The sequence below is a fragment of the Parasteatoda tepidariorum genome, chromosome 2 (genome assembly GCF_043381705.1).
Source record: "Parasteatoda tepidariorum isolate YZ-2023 chromosome 2, CAS_Ptep_4.0, whole genome shotgun sequence".
Taxonomy (NCBI): Eukaryota; Metazoa; Arthropoda; class Arachnida; order Araneae; family Theridiidae; genus Parasteatoda; species Parasteatoda tepidariorum.
Genome location: NC_092205.1, coordinates 32,895,982 through 32,916,321, shown reverse-complemented (window position 1 = coordinate 32,916,321; position 20,340 = coordinate 32,895,982). Strand labels below are relative to the sequence as shown.

General features: G+C 30.0%; 1 protein-coding gene across 1 annotated transcript; it reads left to right on the top strand.

The window, feature by feature from the left end:
* The first annotated feature begins 2,143 nt into the window (after positions 1–2,143).
* LOC107436925 (Establishment of cohesion) lies at positions 2,144–19,604 on the top strand. The gene is made up of 7 exons (XM_043049814.2): positions 2,144–3,253; positions 5,008–5,083; positions 6,522–6,711; positions 9,030–9,148; positions 11,517–11,640; positions 15,574–15,725; positions 18,047–19,604. Exons 1-7 carry the CDS (start codon positions 2,536–2,538, stop codon positions 18,168–18,170), a joined length of 1,503 nt encoding a protein of 500 aa, XP_042905748.1. The 5' UTR covers positions 2,144–2,535; the 3' UTR covers positions 18,171–19,604.
* The last annotated feature ends 736 nt before the right edge of the window (positions 19,605–20,340 follow it).

Here is a 20,340-nt window from a genome sequence, read left to right as displayed (position 1 = left end):
TCTTTCCCCCAGATGGCGTATTTCAGACTTACGATCACGGATAGGAGAAGGAAACACGTTCGTTTCTGTCTTGATTTTTAATGGATAAATTTTTTTTTAGTTAGAATACTGTAAAGAACTGAAAACTGCATTACATAATTTTAAAAGAAAGCATCGTGGAAATATTAGAAAATATTTTTGACAATTAAATGCGAAAAATATTATGGAAGGAAATTTTTTTTAGTACATTTGCATACAACTGAGCAGAGGAAAAGGGAGCAGAGAAAAGTCAAGAAATAGAACCGTTCTTCCCCACTCAGATGGAGTATAGCTGGTTGACTGAATGTAAACAATAACAAGCTTCCTAAAACCGAAGAAATTTTGAAAACCTCAAGTTTATTCCTCCGCTTATGTTATGCCTACGAGGCGATACGAGAACAGGCTTAATATTCTAGGATGTTTTATTATTGTAATTTGTGATTAAATTTAAGCATAATTTTAACATTCATAAGAGTTACCAGTATTTTACAAATTTTAACTAGCTGTAAGCCTAAAACAAATTTAAAATCAATATCAAACCATAAATGAAGTGTAAGGTTAGCCGTGTTTTCAGTGTTATCCTTTATTTGGCTGTAATTGCAAAAAATAGTGCCGTTTGTTTTATTTTTGGTCAGCATCACAGCAAGCTTGCGGAGTCTTCCGAATTCATTTGTGTTTGTTTCGTCAAAATTTAAATCGAAAGAATACGTTATATTGCAAACCCTTTTGGTATAATAATATTGGATGGCGTGATTTTTCAAATTTAGGCGTGAAAATCAATCAGAAGTAGTTGACCGGAAGTCTTGCGACGAATTTTAACCTCTAGCGCCATCTCCGCTTAGCTTTACACGGTCAACCATCCATTCCAGCGTTGCGATCTCGAACAAATCCTAAACTAAGTAAAATCGAAACCTCTTTCATTTAAATTATAAGAGATGTTTAACTGAGGTCACTTTATTTACTTTCCCAATGAAAATGGGGTATAATATGAAAAAAAACACAACTACTTTTACTTACTAGGAATAACATTTACCTTTTAGTTTAATTAATAAGCTGAGTTCTAAATATGTTTACTAAATTCATATTTCAAAAGGAACTAGACTAATACAATTCCAACCTGCCGAGTAGCGACTTATAACAACACACTTCATGTAATGTTTATTTGTTACTAAAAATCAGGTTCGCAGAAAAAGCTGTTTTTTAGTTAAATTTAGTAGGAATAACACATCCTCCGACGTAGGCTATAGTATACCCAATTCATCAATGATCCATGAGTTGCTAGTAGCAATCAATAGGAAAATGGCCACATAGGATATCAATCTCAAAATTTTATCAATTGATTGGTATGCAGATATTTCATTTACGTCACGTTAGAGCTGCACAATTAGCAATCGGCGACGGTCTGGGAAACATTTCTGAGGATGATCCGAAGACATGTCATCACAATTTTGTTCCTCGTCAGAGGGGATGGCTCCCCCGCTTTGGTAGCCCAACGACCTGCACGCGAAGTCTAGCCCTTTACGGTAGAACAGTTTAACGAGGACCGGTACCTTTCACCCTTGGTCCAAAAGCAGGCTGATCAAAGCTGTTACACACCCTCTTACTGACCGCAGACAGTGATGCTTGACTTTGTTCTACTGGGAACCACGTCCTTACGATAAGGGAAGGCAATTGATTGATTTAACACTAATCAAGAGCTAATCTGAATAATCTCTGGGCTTTCAGAAATCGCCAGCGTTGCGATTACCAATTTGGAGATCGCAACGCTCGAATACGCCATCTAAGGAGAGATCGGTTTCATGCCTTTGGCCCTTCTCAATTCCCTCTTCTCCTCATTTCAGTTGTATAGGAATGTACTACGATATTCTCCCTTTTCTTAATATTTTTCCTCTTTATTTTATAAAAATATGTTTTAAAATTTCCGTGATGTTTTTCTTTAGAACTATGTTTAATGTAGTTTTCAGTTCCATACAGTTTTCCAACTATGTGGGGAAAACATGCGAAGTGTTGCCATAGGTAGAGAGTTCTGCTCTACGCCACCTTCAGCCCATTTCGATCGCCAATAACTATTCGACTGCGCAGGCGCTGCTTTCTGTGACAGAAATTATCCTGATGAAACATGTTTACTGTCTCAACAGCAACTGCCACTTCCACTATATCTGTAGAATTTTTTTTAAAGTTTCATTCATTCCGTTGTAGTTCGTAAAATGCAATCATATTATTCTTTGTAGCAAGGAAAAGGAAACAGATGGAAAATATTGAGTGCGGAAAGTGGAAAAGATTGAGCAGCACTCATCATATTTCTTTTTTGAAAACACATAGTGGAAAAAGTTCGCGCTTAAAATTTTATTTATATTAACTTTCCTTTTCGTCCGTATTCTTCTTTATTTCCTTTGTGTTATCGAGTTTTAATGAGCCATATGTATGCGGCCAATAAAAGAATTCATTTTATTTATAATTATAGTTTTTTAACTGACTTAAATTCTTTTAAAAAAATTCTTTTTTGCACAATTGAAAATGTTGGTCAATGATGAGGAACAAGCCAATGTTAATAATTTCTACAGTCCTTTGTGCAAAACTAAACCGTATTTAACCCCTGAACAAAGGAAAAAATTACGAGAAAAAAGGAAGATTGATATATCTCCTGTAACTGAAGATATTGATAAGTCAAGTCAGAATAAAAAAGTCAAGCGACTTTTTTCTCAGAAGCCGAAATCAAAGACAACTGGTCAAAAAGCATCTCAGAAAAAAGTGACTAAGGTTAGTCTGCCAGAAGTTTGCTGTACTGCTGCTACATGGGTACCCCAAAACAAGAAAACTTCCGGAAATAAGAAGTTTTTCAAATCTAGATCTCCTGGGCATTTGAAGAAAGCTAAATTCGTTTTAGAGTATAAAAAGTCACGCTTAGAATTTGGTGTTAGCTCTTCGAATATTTCTTCACCAAAATCTGTGCATAATGCCATGACTGAATCTGTTGAAAAAGAATTGAATGTGAGTGAAAAAGTGACTGAAAATCCACATATAGTGACAGTGGCTTCAATTGAGAACGAATTTAAGCAGTCAATTCGAGAAGAGACTGCTAAAGAGTTAGTTTTAGAGTCACCTCCTAAAGTTGTGTGTAATGAGAAAACTGTCTATGAAGTATTTCAATCTCCAGAAGCAGTTAAAACTGGAACTCTTGCATCTGATTCAGTATCCACTTCTCCTGTCAAGCAGGAAATTCAATCAACTACAAGTAATTTATCATTTAATATTTTATATGAAGTGTATAATTTTGGGGGAGATTTTTGTACCTCGATCTGTGGCAGAATAATTGCCATATCTCGGCAACTTGCAGGAAGTGGCCCACGAGAAACTATACAAGCATCACAGAAAGAGACCGCTTGAAAGGTATAACTTTTAGCCACCCCTGGCCAAACATCTACAGGTTTTTTTAAAAATGGCTTGGCGATTGTAGTTGGCACAACAGATCACGATATGGAAATATCCCCATATTTTGTATTACTTATTTGTTATTAGAGCCGCAGGTAAAATTTTTTGTATAATGGAAGTCAAAATAATTGCAGTTGCCCACAAAAAACTTTTTTTTTTAAAAGAAAAAAAGGATTCAAGGATCTAATCGTTCTGCAAGAACTCTGTAACATTCTGTGACAATGTCACCGGGCCACGGTGATTCTGCCACGGAATCAAAGACTATCAGTTTTTAAATATGTTTGATTTGTTTATAGCAAAATTTTTGTCGATAAGGCACAGTAGGTATAATTAACATTTTACAAAAAAAATTATGTTATGAAATTTTTTTAATTTAATTTGAATTTTATGCAATTATATTTATTAAAAGAGAAGATTTCCGTATTGGTAACTATGCCAAAGAGACCACCAAGGTTCAACAATAAATATTGAATATAACAATACTGTATTCATTTAAAACTTTACATTGAATAAGATAACATCATATTTATTATCGATAAAATGATGTGTCTAAATTTTAATATTGCAAATAGTAAAGTGATCATAATTACAAAGTATGATATTACTGTCTGCGTTGATAAATTTTATTTGGGTAACGTTTTGATTAATTTGAAAAAAACAACAACATACATTTGTTATATTGAAAAATTATTGTGATATTTGTAATTATTTATATATATATTGAGGTTTCTGTTGTATGGTTATGTCTCTTTTGACAAGTAATTAAATAGATGATCATGATCTAACATCACGTATAGACACATTTTAGTAACAACCTGACAAGATACAAAAACCAAAAACACAAGCACAAGTTACAGTTAACATAGCTGACGCCACACATATTTTTCAGTATTGGTGTCAAAGCTCATGCTGAGAACAACTTGAAAAGCAATTTCCAGCACTTGTTCCTTATAATCGACTGAAAATTAGTTAGAGAGTTAGAAACTACTTTTAGCTACTGAAGATACTTNAATTGAATTTGTGAAACTACCGTTTTTCCTAAAGTTGAATTTGTGAAGGTACCGCTAAACGGTAGTAAATTCGGCCTGGACAGACCCCTGCTTATAATCGACTGAAAATTAGTTAGAGAGTTTGAAACTACTTTTAGCTACTGAAGATACTTTTTAGCTTACATATCTATAGATTAGCAAACAAATTTCATTAAGGAACTGAAACTGATGGTAATTAAGTGATTTTAGAAATTAAAAATGACATTGTTTCTCCACTCAGGAATTTTTAAACCTTTTTAAGAAATTAAAAAAAAAAAATCTAATATTTTAAATAATTTGCAGTTACTATGATAATCAGTAATGCTGCAAGGTTTCTTCTACTAGCAATGCATGCGTAAATGATATTTTTAATGTGATTTAAATTTATATGCTATTTACTGTTGTAGTAATAGTAATTTGGGAAAACTTGTTTCTGAAGTTTTCTATTATCACAGTATCAAGATCAGTTATTTTATTCAAAAAATGCTGTGATGTAACTGAAAGTTAACAATATTTCTTATTGTTTCAGGTAAACCTAAGAATTATCCAATCTTTGATAAGGAAAATATAAAAAAGATAAAATGGGATACTTCTCCATATGAAAAGTAAGAATTTTTGTTAAAGCCAAATTTACTTGTTTATTTTAGAAATGAAGTTAACATAAATAAAGCATGATATTTCAGTAAATTTGTGCTTCTAATGCACAATTCTGCGGTAAAAATAAACAAAGGAAAAAAAGCATTTTGGAAGACATAAGAAATGTGCGAGTCCTTCATTCCATATGATAAATCAGGCTCTGAAGATATCTATTAATATTGTAGTTTGTTTTGCATGTAGGTTGATTTTATTGTTTTTCTTTCACAAATTGGGGATATGTTGAATGAAAAATTAAGAAAATACAGGTATTCTAAAAGAACCAAAATCTATTAAAAGCATCTTTCTCTCTATTCTCATATTCTCTGGAATATTATCCAGTAGAAAATTACCGAGAATTTTACATCTCTAATGATTAATGAAATTATTTAATGTGTGCGTTTTGTTCAAGACTTATATAAAACTAATCTTAATTTATTATTCGATTAACACTGTAGCTGAAATTTTTTTGTACATAGCCTCAAGAAAAGAAAAAAGAATTTTTTTCTTTTTAGAAATAGAAAGTACGTACAAAACTTGTACAGATCCTATTTAAATTCAAAATTCTTAGTGAAAAATAATGACGTTAATTTATTCACAAGAAATATTATGTATTGCATTTCTAATATTGTTAATTCAATTAAAAATCGTCCCTCATTTTGAGTGAAAAATCTCGTGCAAAGAGGAGGCAAGGTTTTACAGAAGGCGAAAATAACGTCGAACCTATTTGACAGGTTTGTAGGAGTTGTAAGGCTCCTGGAGAGAAAAAACTCTTCACTCCCTCAATGTGCCCTTGCTAGTGGAAACAAACTTACCCCACCTTCTGTATTCCTCTCGCTTCCCGCTTGCCTTCTCAGTGTGCGGCTGACCTAAGAATTTTCAGCACCTTTCCCAAAAAGAACACTGATAATCATCTTTACTTTGAAAATAAGACTGTCGAAAGAACAGAGCTTAATGCAAATTCATATCTAGCTATCTAAATTGATGTTGATTTTGATTATCTTGTATTATTAGGACTTTAATGCATTTGGCGCTTTCATTTTGGATTAACTTTATAAGGCTTTTTTTTTATCAATATTGAACTTATGTTGTTTGTCTTATTAATTTAATAAAGCAATTATTTCTGTACAATGCATACTTTGACAGAATAACAATAATTTTTTTGTTGTTGTTGATATTAGTCTGGGCATCAAATTTAAGGTATAGATCCAAGTATTTAGGATAAAATAATTGGTCTCTATTTTAATACTTAGCAAAATTTTTTTTTACTCCTTACAGGCCATACAGTTTTATTCTACTTTCTTTTGTAATTTATTCATTGCATTAATGTGCATAATATGCTTAAATTTAAGTTTTGTAATTTTTGTTTTAAGATAAAGATATAAGTTCTAATTTAATGTATTTTTTAAGGTTTTTAAATGAATCTTTTCGCACAAAAGACAAATCGAAAGGTGGCGAGCAACTGATTATAGATGCTGGGCAAAGAAAGATTGGAGCTATCATGTGTGGAACTTGCAACATGGTGTATACAATTGGTCACGAAGAAGATGAGAAGCTTCATTCTGAGAATCATGATATATATCTTCAATTAAAATTTCCAGTAAGTCGACTTCTTCTATAATTTCTTGTTATGCATTGTTTATTTTGTAGTTCAGAGGTATTTTTCACAAAATTCGTGCACGCCAGGAATATCAGTAAAACTGAAATATCAGGGAGAATGAGGTTCGAAAAGAAAGTTAGGGAAAATTGTAATTTTACCCTAACACCTGGAGTAGTCTGTAAATTTTCAACCCCATCAAATCTCATAAAAAAATTTAGTATTTTACACTTTTGTTTATAATTGTACTTAATAATATTAAAAAATAAGAAAATTGATTCCCTTACAGACGATTAATCGGTATGACATAGAGGTTCTTTTATGATAATTAGAGACAAGCTTTTTCAAAATTCGATCATCACATTCTAAGAAAAAGGTTTTAAAAACAGCGGTTGACTGTGATGGATTACAGATATATCTACGATTGACTCGTTATTACTTATTGCACCTCCCGTTGTTCGGTATCCAGCCACAGGTCTCTTGACTTTCAGATTGTTGGAAGAAAAAGTTGCGCATTGCCTTTTTTTTTAACTCTAAAGAAAATCTTGTTTCTTTTTTTCGCTTTTTTCTGCGCTGACAGCACTCGCCCTTTATAGTCACATCACTGTTTTATTTGTAGATCCATGCTTGAACTTTGGGTTTGTTCATTAATAATCTTTTTTTTTTATTTGGGTTTAAGGTCAATAACAGAATCACATATTATCATCTCCTATTTTTGATTTAATAAGGACAAAATTGAATAAAATTTCTAAATTTCTGAAGTTTGGGGACTGTACCCTAATTTCATATAGTATTTAAGTTTCTTTTTCTTACTGGATTTCTGATTTTCAGAAATTTCAGCACTAAGTTATTTTATGAAAAAAATTCAATTATTTAATTGAGATTTTAAAAAAAATATGTATATAGGAGCTTTTCACTTATTTAATATTTTGAGCATATGAAGCAACAAATCTTATTTAATTTTTTTATAATTATTTGATTAAAAAAATATTGATCCCAATTACTAATTTTAATAAAATATTGAATTTTGAAATTGGCCAGATAATGTTCTGTAATTCACTTAATAAAATTCACTATGTGAAAATTTATCAGTATGTCATTAACTAATTTACATATGTAATATGATTTTCCTCATTTATTAAATGGTGACTGATGCACATTAAATCTGTCGGGGTCACAGAGCTCTCCAAGTTCCCATAGCAAATGAATACCTTTGTGGGAGCTGTGGTGGCTCAGGGTATAGAGCGTTCGCCTTCTAATGAGGTGAACGAACCATATTCGAAACCCAGCAATGGCTGGTCGACAGGAGTTCTGCACTCGGCACAGTCTTGATGTAAAATATCCTCTGTGGTAGATAGACCGTGGGTTAGAGTCTCCTTCCCATCAGGCTAACCGTGAAAGGTTTTTGTGGTTTTCTTCTTCATGTAACTCAAGTGCTTGTGAGTTTCATCTAAAAGTCCTCCACGAAGACAAATTTCTCCCAATACTTGATCGAGGAGTTCCATTGTCTTCTGGAAAGTGTTCAAAATTACAAGGCTACGAAGTTGAACATTAGCAGTTATAATCCTAAAATTGGGTCTGCTGTTCAACGATGGTTATAAAATAAGATGCCTCTGGGGGTACAGAATTGGAGATTGATTGTTCTCTGGTTCAGATCAAAATTATGCTCTGGGGATGAATGAATGGGTCTGTGTAAAATGGGCTGTGAGGTGTGTGTGGCTGAAATCCTATTCTTTTCCATAGATGACACCACAGAAAAACAAGAAATTCACCCTCTGTCTTAAATTCGCATGGTTTCCCAAGCAGGCTTGCTGGCATTGGCAAGTAGCATTAGAAACAACATCAGCAGTAAATAATGTAGTATTTTCTTTTTTATTGTTATAATTATTTTAAAGGTATCACTACTACTATCTAAAGCATAACAAATTATCTTAATCACTGATTTTACATTAATGAATAATTTTAACTTTATTATTTTATTTTTTAGCAAATCAGATTATTTATTTCTTTAGTTTTAATCTTTTAAGAAGTTTTGACATTCGCATGTTGAATTTACTACTTGGTTACTATTTACTTGGCATTTTATTTCTTAAAATTTTTTTCTCTCTAATCTTTAAAGGTAATTTAACTTATAAGGTGCATTATTAATATAACTTTTGCTCTAGATTATAATAACTATAATTTTTTTTACTGCCTGGAATTTTCTATAAGTTGACCTGGAATAGTCGGGAAAAAAATTTCTTCTCTTCGAGTATGAACCCTGTTTAAAACAATTTTAAATTGTTATCAACCAATTAAAATGTTTCTTTGTTGATGTTTAGGGCTGGAAAGATGAGAGAGTGATTGGTAACTATGATGATGGCAGAGTAATTAAGATACTGAAAGAGGATAAACATTTTAAATTGAAAAAAGTTCAAGATATTCTGCTTCTCATTAATAGGTATTGGATTTCTTTTTATGAGAATGTTTTCTTAAAGTATTTCTTGTACTTATTTATTTGATTTTTTATTTCTGATTGTGCAAATACTGATTCCCATTCTGGGAGCAAAATTTTAGTTTTACATTTCTTATCAATTGTTATATCAATTTCCTTGAATTTTCATGTTGAAATAAGTAAAATAGTCCATGTTTGACACATTCCCTTTAATTTAACTGGAATCTGAACTCAAAACTTAAAATTTAAATGCAGCATTTTCTATAGGTATCAAGTAATTGCATTAAGAAGAAAATTTAATCTTTTTCAATGGCTCTATTTAGATTTCAGCACTTTAAAGTTGAGATTATGAGATATTTCAATTAACCAATCATGTTAAAGTAATTTAAAACTTTTATGTATATAACCTTTATTAAATAATAGTTACATAAACTTTTTTTAAACTAATAATGGCTTGCAAATAGACCAAAGAAAATGTGTACGATTAGTAATATTTTTTCGTTCCTGGTTTAGCGTTTGGTCTTCAAGCCAGTGACTAAATTCTTTTAATTTCTATCCTTGTTATATCTGCAGCATGCTCTATGTTTTTTTCCAAACTATATTGATTAGCCTATTTCATTTATGCTCAACTGTTTTTCTATCCAAACCAAACTATTAACATAAGTATCAAATGTTTAATTAATGTACACTCTATAACAAAAAAATCGACGCACCAAGAAGCAGTCATCCGATTGCTCTGAAATTTCGTATGCATGAATGTTTTGAAGAGATATGGCTGGAATGATGCCGACTGGGGACGTATAGTCTTTAGCGACGAATCCCGCTTCCAACTGTGTCCTGACGATCATCGAAGACGTGTTTGGAGACGCACAGGGCAGAGGGGGGATCCTGCCTTCACTATTGCACGCCACACCGGCCCTCAACAAGGCATTATGGTCTGGGGTGCTATTTCCTTTGACAGCCAGACACCTTTGGTCGTCATTAGAGGTACACTTACTGCACAGCGGTACGTCGACGACATCCTAAGACCTGTTTTGCTACCGTTCCTTTTACAGCGCCTTGGGTTGGTTTTTCAGCAGGACAATGCCAGACCACATACGGCACGTGTTGCTATGAACTGTCTACAAGCTTGTCAAATTCTTCCTTGACCTGCCAGATCACCAGATCTCTCTCCCATCAAGCATGTCTGGGATATGATGGAAAGGCAATTGCATCTGGCATGGAATGTTGATGACCTCGTTCGACAATTGGATCGAATTTGGCAGGAAATACCGCAAGAGACCATCCGGGAGCTTTATCGGTCTATGCCATGCCGTGTGGCAGCTTGTATCCAGGCTAGAGGCAGGTCAACACCTTATCAAACTTGTTACTGTAACTCTGCAATAAATTATTCAATTGTTTTGAAATTTGAATCATTTACTATTCTGTACATTGTCTTCATATCCACCAATTTTCGTTTCAATCGGACAACTCCCTCTTGGTGCTTCGATTTTTTTGTTATAGAGTGTAGTTAATAAGAATATTTGAAGCAAACTACAAACATGCTTCAAATAAAAAAACACTATCTGTCTAAGTATTTGACATTACAAGTGCAAAATTAATGAATGTTCTTGTAGCTTTTCTGAAGTACGAGTTCATTCATAATTGCAAATTATACATAAAATCCCAGTAGAGTAATCTGTGAGCCAATTAGGTAACTGAAAATATTTCCTTTCATAAGCAACTAAGATTTCATTTATAACTTTAGAATGGCAACATTTTTACACTTTATTTAATTTCATGCTATATGGGCAAATTTATTCAATGAATAACCCCCAAGTACAGTTTCTCCTTCTAATGATTTGATAAAGAATAGGTTTTCTGTTCAGGTAAGTGATGAAAACAAACCTAAAACTGAGTTGAGGTTATCAGATTAGTTTTTCATTAAATCTTGAATAGCAACTTTGTTGCTGTTTAAAAATTTGCATGCAGAATAACTTCTATTTTATTTAAAAAAAAGTATAAAATATAAATAAATATATAAAATAAATAAATAAAATAATCTCTATAAGAAAAAACAATGTATATTTTACAGTTTATTTAAATTTTTTTAAACATAAGTTTTTTTTTGAGTATTGCATATACTTTAAGATTTAAAAGTATGTATTCAATATTAAAATGAAATGTGGCATTTAAGATGATTTTGAAATAAAATTTAATAAAATCTTCATTAAATTATTATTTGTTTTTAAAAAAAACCTATTTTCTGTAACTATTTCTTATAAAAATTGTACCTATTAAAACTTCTAAGACTAGTATTTTAGATTTTAGTGCTGGTAAATACACTAAATGCTTTAAAATTTTTTTTAACATAAACTTCATGTTTTTTTTATAGGGAGTTAGGTTTTCCTTCTGCAGTGTATAATGGGTACCTCCAAGGACAGAATATCATGATTATAATGTTCATTTCGAGTGATAAATTTGTTAAAGGTTGTTTAGTTGCTGAATCAATCACTTCGGTAAGTGACAGTATATTTTTAGTTAATTAAAATTTATATTGGTGTAGTGTTAAACTTACTAGGAATTACCACCAAGTGTTTCGTAAAATTTCGGTATGTAATAAAAGTTTTGGGATACCAAGTTCAAATATTTATATTTTGCAATCCATTTGATTTTTCCCGGTTTTTGCTTATTAATGTAAAGTAGGGGAGAGTTGGATAAAACGGGATACGTCGCCTAGGGACCAGACTATTGCAGCTATCTAGCGGACACCGACGGAAACTTGTTATTTGACTGTGATTATATCATTTTCAGTGCGTCCCGTCTCGAAATCACTAGTTGATAGAAAGTTGTAGATCTGAGAACTTTTTTACTCCATTTTTTTGCCACTTTCTACATTTACGTGCTTTGTTTTTCACATTGTACTACCTATATATATAGGATTACAATTCCGGTGAGTATTACATTTGATGAAGCATTTATTAACGAGTATTCTCATGTCTAGTCAATCTAATTTTTCTTTCATGTTTAGGCAGAAGCCATGTTTGTTTTGAAAAGTGTCTGAGTCTGACAAAACGGGATACTTACGAGTTGGATAAAACGGGATTGAGTTTTTTTAATATCCCGTTTTATCCACCTATTTATTTGTTGGCCTAATACTTTTACTATATTATTATTAGATACTATATCGAAAGAATGGTAAAAATGGCTCGAACAAATTCCTTGACCCCTGGACTGGCCGTAGTGAAAAAGTTGGACAGATAAGAGACAGTATTCAATGCTGAACAAGAAAAAACTCGTAAGCATGTATTGGTATTGGCTCTAGAAGAGAGATTATTTGGTATAACTCTAATGGACATACGAATGCTAGCACTTGAGTTAGCTGAGAGAAACAATATTAAGCATAATATTAACACAGGGAAAAAAATGGTTGGGAAGTGTTGGTTGTAATCATTTCTTGGCAGGCATGAAGAACTTAGCCTCCGAAATCCAGAACCCACGGGTATGGTGCGAGCAAAAAGGGTTTAATCACACTGCAGTTAAGCAGTTTTTTGAACTTTTGAATTCTCTATTAAGTAAACATAGGATTACTCCAAATGATATTTATAATGTTGATGAAACAGGAATTCTAACAGTGCCAAACAAGCCTTCAAAAGTGTTGAGTCTACGAGGTAAAAAGCAAGTGAGTAGCTTGTCTTCAGCCGAATGAGGAGTTTTGGTTACTGTTGAAACATGCATAAGTGCAGCAGGGGTATTCATCCCTCCTATGTTTGCATTTCCTCTAGTGAAGGAAAACCCAAGACTCACGGATGATGCATAAATACAATTTTTAGAAATTTTGTTCACAGTTTTCTGTCAATTAATTATGTTTTTAGTTAGTTACACACTAAAGATTAAACATTGTAAACCCTATCCCGTTTTGTCCGACCCAGGTATGCTAAAACGGGATATGTAAGAGTTTGGAAAATGATTTTTTTTCCTATTTCGCAGTCATTAAAATTAGTTAAAAATATGTTTTTTCTGTGCTTCAAAAAGTGATGTAGCTATAAAAAAATAATGTGTAGTTCTCTTTAACAGATTTTCCGTAGTAAATAAAAACAATAATGGTATCCCGTTTTGTCCAACTTTCCCCTACTAATAATAACCCATTGGATTTTGAACCTCTTAAATCTTTCAATTATAAAGGTCCCAAGTATGTAAAAGTTGAAAATTTTTTTTAAAATTTATTCTCGCAAATATAATTGGTGTTTGACACTTCATGCAATATTTTTTCTTTTGTTAATCTAAGTTGAACATTTAATTGGAAATAGTTTTAAAAAAAAGGCTGTAAAAAAGATTACATATTAGAAATACGCAGTTCGAAACCTTAAGAATTTTTTTTTTGTTTATCAAAATTTTACGTTACACTTAGTGCCATATTCTTTTTAATTAAGTGAATAGTGCTAATAATAATTCAAGAAGTACACATTCATTTTGTATTTAGTGTCACAATTGCAGCAGAAATGTAACTTTTTCTTGTGTTTAAGTGTAAGTGTAAGACTCAACTTAGTTAAAGTTTACTGAAAAACAATAGAAGTGTTTCATTATTCTTTGGCAATAAGAAGATTTTTGACTTAAAAAGGATTTCAATTGGCATGATTTTAAATAAAAACACCAAGAAAAATTTTAATAGCTTCAGAAGAGACAAGAAGAAATAAGAGCATTCATATTAATAGCTGAAAAATTTTTAAGACACATAATACACTCTGACCAAAATGCATTTCTGGATTTTCCTAAGTTTATTAACAATTTGATGTTACAAATAAATTGTGTAAAATCATTATTGTATTAGGTTTGTTTATAAAATAGTAACTGATGTGTTTTATTTCATTAATGTTTGTCTTTTATTGAACTAAAAAAATTATTGGTTATTACTATTGTCTATACATTATAAAATGTCACTTTTAAAATAAACTAAAACTTTTTGCTATGTGTGTAACAAGATCAAGATTTGTATAAATTAAATGAGTAATTAAATAAGTTTTATATATATATATATATATATTCGTCTTTCGGGTATGATCCGAAGGTCAGTTGTGTTCATCATTCTTTCAGGGTATATCATACTAGGTCTGTCAATGTTACCCTCATTGTAAGAATAGATAGTACCGAGAAAGAAAGCCTCTGACCGGTATTCAAACCCAGAACCTCTGTGAAAGGAGGTCAGCTCCCTTACCACCATGCTAGCTGGTTGGCATTATATAATGTAATTGGAACAGAATATCCTTAACCTTTTAACTCCTTTGAACTTTCAGTCTAGGGGTGCCTTCTAGCAAGACAATCAACAAATGAATATTTCTGACTAATAATCCATTTTCAAAATAATTAAATTTTCAATTTTTCAAATAAATTGCATAAACTTAATTGAAATATGTGAATACACTATGCTTTCTCTATTTGGGTTTTAGAATAAATTATTTAGGATGTTAGTAAAAAGAATTAATTTACCACCTTTTAATTTATTTATATTAGTAATAGTTTTTAGGTTTTCAGCATTTCTCTGAAATAAAAATTTGGTCTCATCACATTTATTTATCTCCTGGCAATATTGGCTATTCCATGATTGATTTTATTAAACAACTGTATGCACATTGGATGATGTTGACAAATTCGTAATTTTCTTTATGATTAAGTGTCACTTTATTAAATAATTATTGGATTCGGACAATTCATAGATTAAAGATGTTTAGGATGTTTTTTCTTTCTGATACCATTTTTACTCAGTATAGAAAGTTAGTTTTCTCATGCACTAAAATTTGTGAGTTGTAATCCCATTTCTGGTTGGCTGATATTCATTTTCACTGTTTTACCATATTATTTCAGCTTCCTTCCCTATAGTGTACTTGTTTTGAGAATCCTCTCATTTTTTTTCTTCTCATTTCAGAAGAGTTCATTTGAGAAGTTCCAGATCTAAGTTCTAATTTCTCTGTGTATTTGTGTTATGTTATTATTATAATTTTTTTTATCTTATCGGTTATTGTTATGATGATAATAGAACTAGCCTATATTGATTCTCCACTATTCTTTACTATGAATGTACGGGGCCTCAGCTCTAATTCTTATTCATTGGGTATAGATTAATTATTCTCGGGAGCATATTGATTCTGTATAAGTGAATTTAATAATTATTTCATATTTTCTTTTTTCTTTTAATGTCATCAATACATGGCAACCAATTTTTATGTTGCTTAGTGTTTGTAAGTGTTATTAAATTTATAAAATTGATATTATATTCTCCTTGAAATGGTTTGATTGTCTATGATTTTTTGAGAAAATCAAGTTTGTTTTCTTTTTCTTTTTTTTGTTTAAAAGTTACATATATTTTCAGTTTTTTCTTTTATGATTTCATTGATAAATGTTTTATTTCAATAAAGTTCCGTTAAAAAAAATTGACTTGTTTTGAATATTTTTAGGCTTCACCAGTTGTGTTACATGAGACAGGTACATCTAAAAGCTATTATGCCAGTTCAAAAACAGTCCGTGCAATTTGTGGCATAAACAGAATTTGGGTTGCAAGAAAGTGTCGGAAACAAAAAATTGCTTCTCGTATGGTAGATTGTTTAAGGTAGTTTTTCTGAAACACCTATTATTCTTATTTATTTTCATAAATTTTGCATAAATATTTTCTTTGTAACCTTTCTGGCTACTATGCTGAAATGCCCTAACTCATACTTATGGCGGTATATTGGTTGCTGGTGAGATTTTAAAGTACTTCTAAGATTCAATGCATGGAGAACTTATACAATATTGTGTATATCTCTTGAAATACTTAAAATTGAAATGAAAGTCCTTACATGCTACCAAAAACCGCCAGCAACAGCTAGCTAGTAACTCTCTGTAAACAGGCTAAAATGATGTAAATGAAGGATATTGAAGCTTTTTTTTTCATGAAAAAATAAATAAGTTATTTGTTCAGTGTATAGTTAGAAAATGTAGTTATTAAATTAGCTCATGAGTTTGAAGCATTATTTGAAATGAGTATTTTTTATTTAAAGTTTTAAATCTATAAAATCTCATTACCTCACTTGCAAATCTTGCCACCTGCAATTACAAAAAAACGTTATTTCTCACTGAAATATCGATATTTTTCTTTTTCAAACTTTATATTTTGAAATAAACGCTTGTAGTTTTGTTTCTATATATTAATTAATTTTGGGTTTTTTTAAATCGGTATTTTATCTTTAGTTTGAAACTCTCAATTCCCATCATTCTCTCATGGTTACTAGCTAAGAAAGATATTTTTGTTTCACTTTTATTTTTTGCTGGAAGTTAAAAACTGACCAATACTTATATTCTTCAAAATTATTATTTTAAACATGTTAATAACTAAATTTATTCCCATACCATGTTATCATTTCTTCTTATTAAAAACATAAATAGTTTTAATATTTTAAAAAAAGTATTAATTGTGAATGTTTTTAAAAAATTTTTTTTGTACCTTTTTCTGTATCTTATTACAACAAATTCTAAGTTTCTAACACTATTTTTGTTGTTGTTCTATTTTGAAAATACCTTATTAGTACTGTAATTGAGGTCCTACCTTTAATTTTATTAAAGATTATTTCAAATTGAATTAAAGAAAGTTATTAGTAGAAGGAAGCTATACTATAAATGGAATAAAATCGATATAATTTTCTAGTATCTTATTGAAACTTTTTATTTTGTAATGTACTGGAACTACTTTTTATTGTAAATTTTTATTTTGCATGATATACTTGAACACTTATAGTTTTCTAAATTATTTTAAAGTAGGGGTGCACAACCTTTTTCAGTGAAGGGCCACATGCACAGCAGATTGACCAATGAAGGGCCGCATGCCAAAGTGTTTAGACCGACATATTGAAAGCAATTGTTGGTGGTGATTGTTATATAAACATCATTGTTTATATAACACTAAATTCTTTTTGTCGGTTAACCTTGTAATCTCTTTGCAGAAAATACAATACTTTAAAACGTTTAAAATTAGAAAATGCAAAACTGATTACTTAAGAAGGAAAACAGAATTCGAAAATCAGAATCAATTTATNACTTATAGTTTTCTAAATTATTTTAAAGCTATAATTTTTTTAGCAGTATTAATTACATTTAAAAGATATTTCTAATGTTTCCTATACGAAATAAATGCATTGTTTATGTACAACTTTTGAATTGATATATGCCTATATATATATAAGAAAGTATATTTTTAGTTTATTTAATATAAACAATATTCTCTTACTAATGCAGATGCTCAACCAAACTTGGCCAGTAATTTACCTTTTAGAAGGCTCCTTTAAATCCTTTTGAGGCAGATATTCAACACTTTTATGTATTAATTTTTTATTTTCAATTTTTAAATGCAAAGTTTTTGTAAGAATTGAAAATGCATCACTATTATCTAATGAGATGAATAATTTAAAACTTAGTTCTCTTAGTTTTTTTGTTGTTGTTGGATCTATGTAATATTTAATAAGTGACTTATGTAAATAATACAATACATATTGTATTTTTTTTAATAATTTCCTTTGAATTGTTTAAATTTAAAATAAATATTGTATTTTTTTATTATTTCCTTGAAATTGCTTAAATTTAAAATAAATATTAATGTGATTCCTTGTTTCTATTTATTTATTTAACCATCATATCTCTTAATTTAAAACGACTAATAATGTTATATTTTTCAACTAATTAGTCCATCTTCTAGGCGAACAACTGTTTAGCTCGGAGGGTGCATGCTTTTCTGAGGTTTATTTATAATTTACTCATAGAATTCATTTCTATGTTTTCTTTTTTCTTTCATATAATTGTGTTACTATCTTTTATATTTGTATCTTTTTGTTCATATTGAGTTGTTTTTTAATAGATTTTTCTCAATATTTAATAATTTCTTTTAAAATTCGTTTTCAGAAGTAATTTCATCCTTGGTCTAGTGGTGAGTCTGGAAGAACTAGCATTTACGGATCCTACTGAAGATGGCATGCAATTTGCTTCTTCTTATACAGGAACTGATAACTTTCTTGTCTATAAATAAGTATTTTGTTTAGAATACTTTTATCTGTGATTTCAAAGACTTTAAGATTTATTTCTGTGTTTACTAAAAGTTTGTATATTGAGAACTCAAAAGATTCTATGTTTAGTTCAATATTTGAAATATTTTTTTATTTATCTGAAAGCATTTCAGTCTATTTTTTATTTTGTAAAAAAACGAAGAATATTATTTTTGTGTTTTCTTTTTAAAATGTGCTGTGTTTAAAAAATCTAATAGTTTTATATACTTTCATAGTTCGTGTATTGATTTTTCATGTTCCCAACATTGATTGTTAAATCAGTAGTTTCATTTTTATTATTAATAACATTGGTTTCATTGTTAAATTTTTCATCAGCAATTCATAAAGTTATGATTAATTTTATTTTTCTAGAATATTTGATGTTTAATACAAGTGTTTCAGGCAGTAATTCTCAAATTAGGTCTTATTATCCTCATAATTTGCTGCACAAATTTTAGTACCAATAATATTTTTGTGTAAAATTATACCTCTCCCCCAAATTTTATTAGTAGTATATTATTTGGTGCTTGATTTCATATTATTGTTTTACAAATAATTCGTAGCTTTTGAATTACTTTAATGTAGCTATATGAAATTAACTAAATTATAATAATATATTTAAAAATTGAATAAATGTAGAAATTAAGTATGTTATGAAAATAGTAAAAATTAATTTAATTTGTACTCAATTGTTTACTTTTAGCATATATTTTTAATGTAACCAATTTTTTCTGAACAATTTTTTTCCACGATTTTCCTTTAAATTTTTTTCTTCTTATTATTGCTTATATTTATATTAATGTTTTATTTTTAATCATGTTTATCTGAATTTCCAGCCTTTTTTCTTTCAAGTTAACTTATTAAAAAAGTATATTTGTTCTACATTTAAAACTTATTTAGTGAAAAGTACTTATCACCAGTTTTGTTTATCTTAATAGTGTTAAATTTGATTGATGGAAAATTGAAATTGCTAGTTTTAAAGTTTTCCAATGACAATAAAATGCTAAATAATTTTCCAATGTTCAAAAATGCGTATTAAATTTGTATTTATTTATTTTATGTTGATCTCAAAAAAAGTTGCTTCTAATGGAAGTGATGAAATTTTCCTTTGTTGAATGGTATTTTTCCTTAATTATTTTTAAATTACATTATTTGGTGGCAATAGTTTATTTTATAGCATTGCAAAAAATTGAAACTACCTAACTATAGCAACAAATAACCTTTTTTAATTGCTGTCATCATTAAAAAAATTTTTTTTTAAATTTTTTTTAACTTTGTATTTGTATTCTTTTTTAATTTAAAGTATATTTAGTTTTGTAAAAGTTAGTATAATAAATGAAACTGAATACTGTGCATAAAAGAGTTTCATTGCAGATTCTATAAAGCTTTGTAACTGATTAAAAGTTGTCTGTGCATTAGTTTCCACATTTTTCTGTTGTCCTTGTTAATTCAAGCTATAAAAGTTCATTATCTTATGCAGTTTGAATATAAACAATGCTTTAATTAACAAAGTAATGAAAGGTTGTTGCACTAGTCTTATAAAAAGGTGAAAAGTGCGTGCACAAAACCAGATTAAATCGATATTTGCTTGGATTAACCTGATAATAGCTTGACGAGTGAGGTAATCTCTCTCGCTACATTCCTATTTTTTTTTCTTATGGGATATTTAAGTTAAGTATGCTCCGTTCAAATATGTAGCTAAAGATAAGGGAGGGGTTTGCAGTTTGCTACATACGCTATTAAATTCTTTTTAGTTTTAAAAATACCTTATATATTATAAAACAATTAATACAAAAAATTAGATTTGCATGAACATAAGCACGATTACAGGGTGCGTAGTGTTTTTAAAAAGCGCTTATTTTCGATTTAATGAAAAGTGCTTAATTCGATTTCATTCAACCACAATCCGTTTTGGGGTACCATCGGTCTGTAGCGTATGAAAGTGTGAATCATTTCACATGTTTCATGAAACAGGTCCATGTGTGGACGAACTGAGTTTGTGGAAGGATTCTCGCTCTCTGATGAACAATTTTGCAAGAGATTCTCAACTTCATACTTCATTTTCCACCCTCTGAAATTGAACTGAAAAATCTCTTGAATTTTCACTGTTCGTGGAGACCAACAAAACATTGCAAATTTTTTTCCCTAATAGCA

Bases quoted from the DNA above. Each gene is read 5' to 3' on its own strand.
- LOC107436925 (XM_043049814.2), top strand. From the start codon at position 2,536: ATGTTGGTCAATGATGAGGAACAAGCCAATGTTAATAATTTCTACAGT. The intron at 6,712-9,029 runs GTAAGTCGACTT...GTTGATGTTTAG, and splicing joins ATCTTCAATTAAAATTTCCA to GGCTGGAAAGATGAGAGAGT. The intron at 9,149-11,516 runs GTATTGGATTTC...TTTTTTTTATAG, and splicing joins ATTCTGCTTCTCATTAATAG to GGAGTTAGGTTTTCCTTCTG.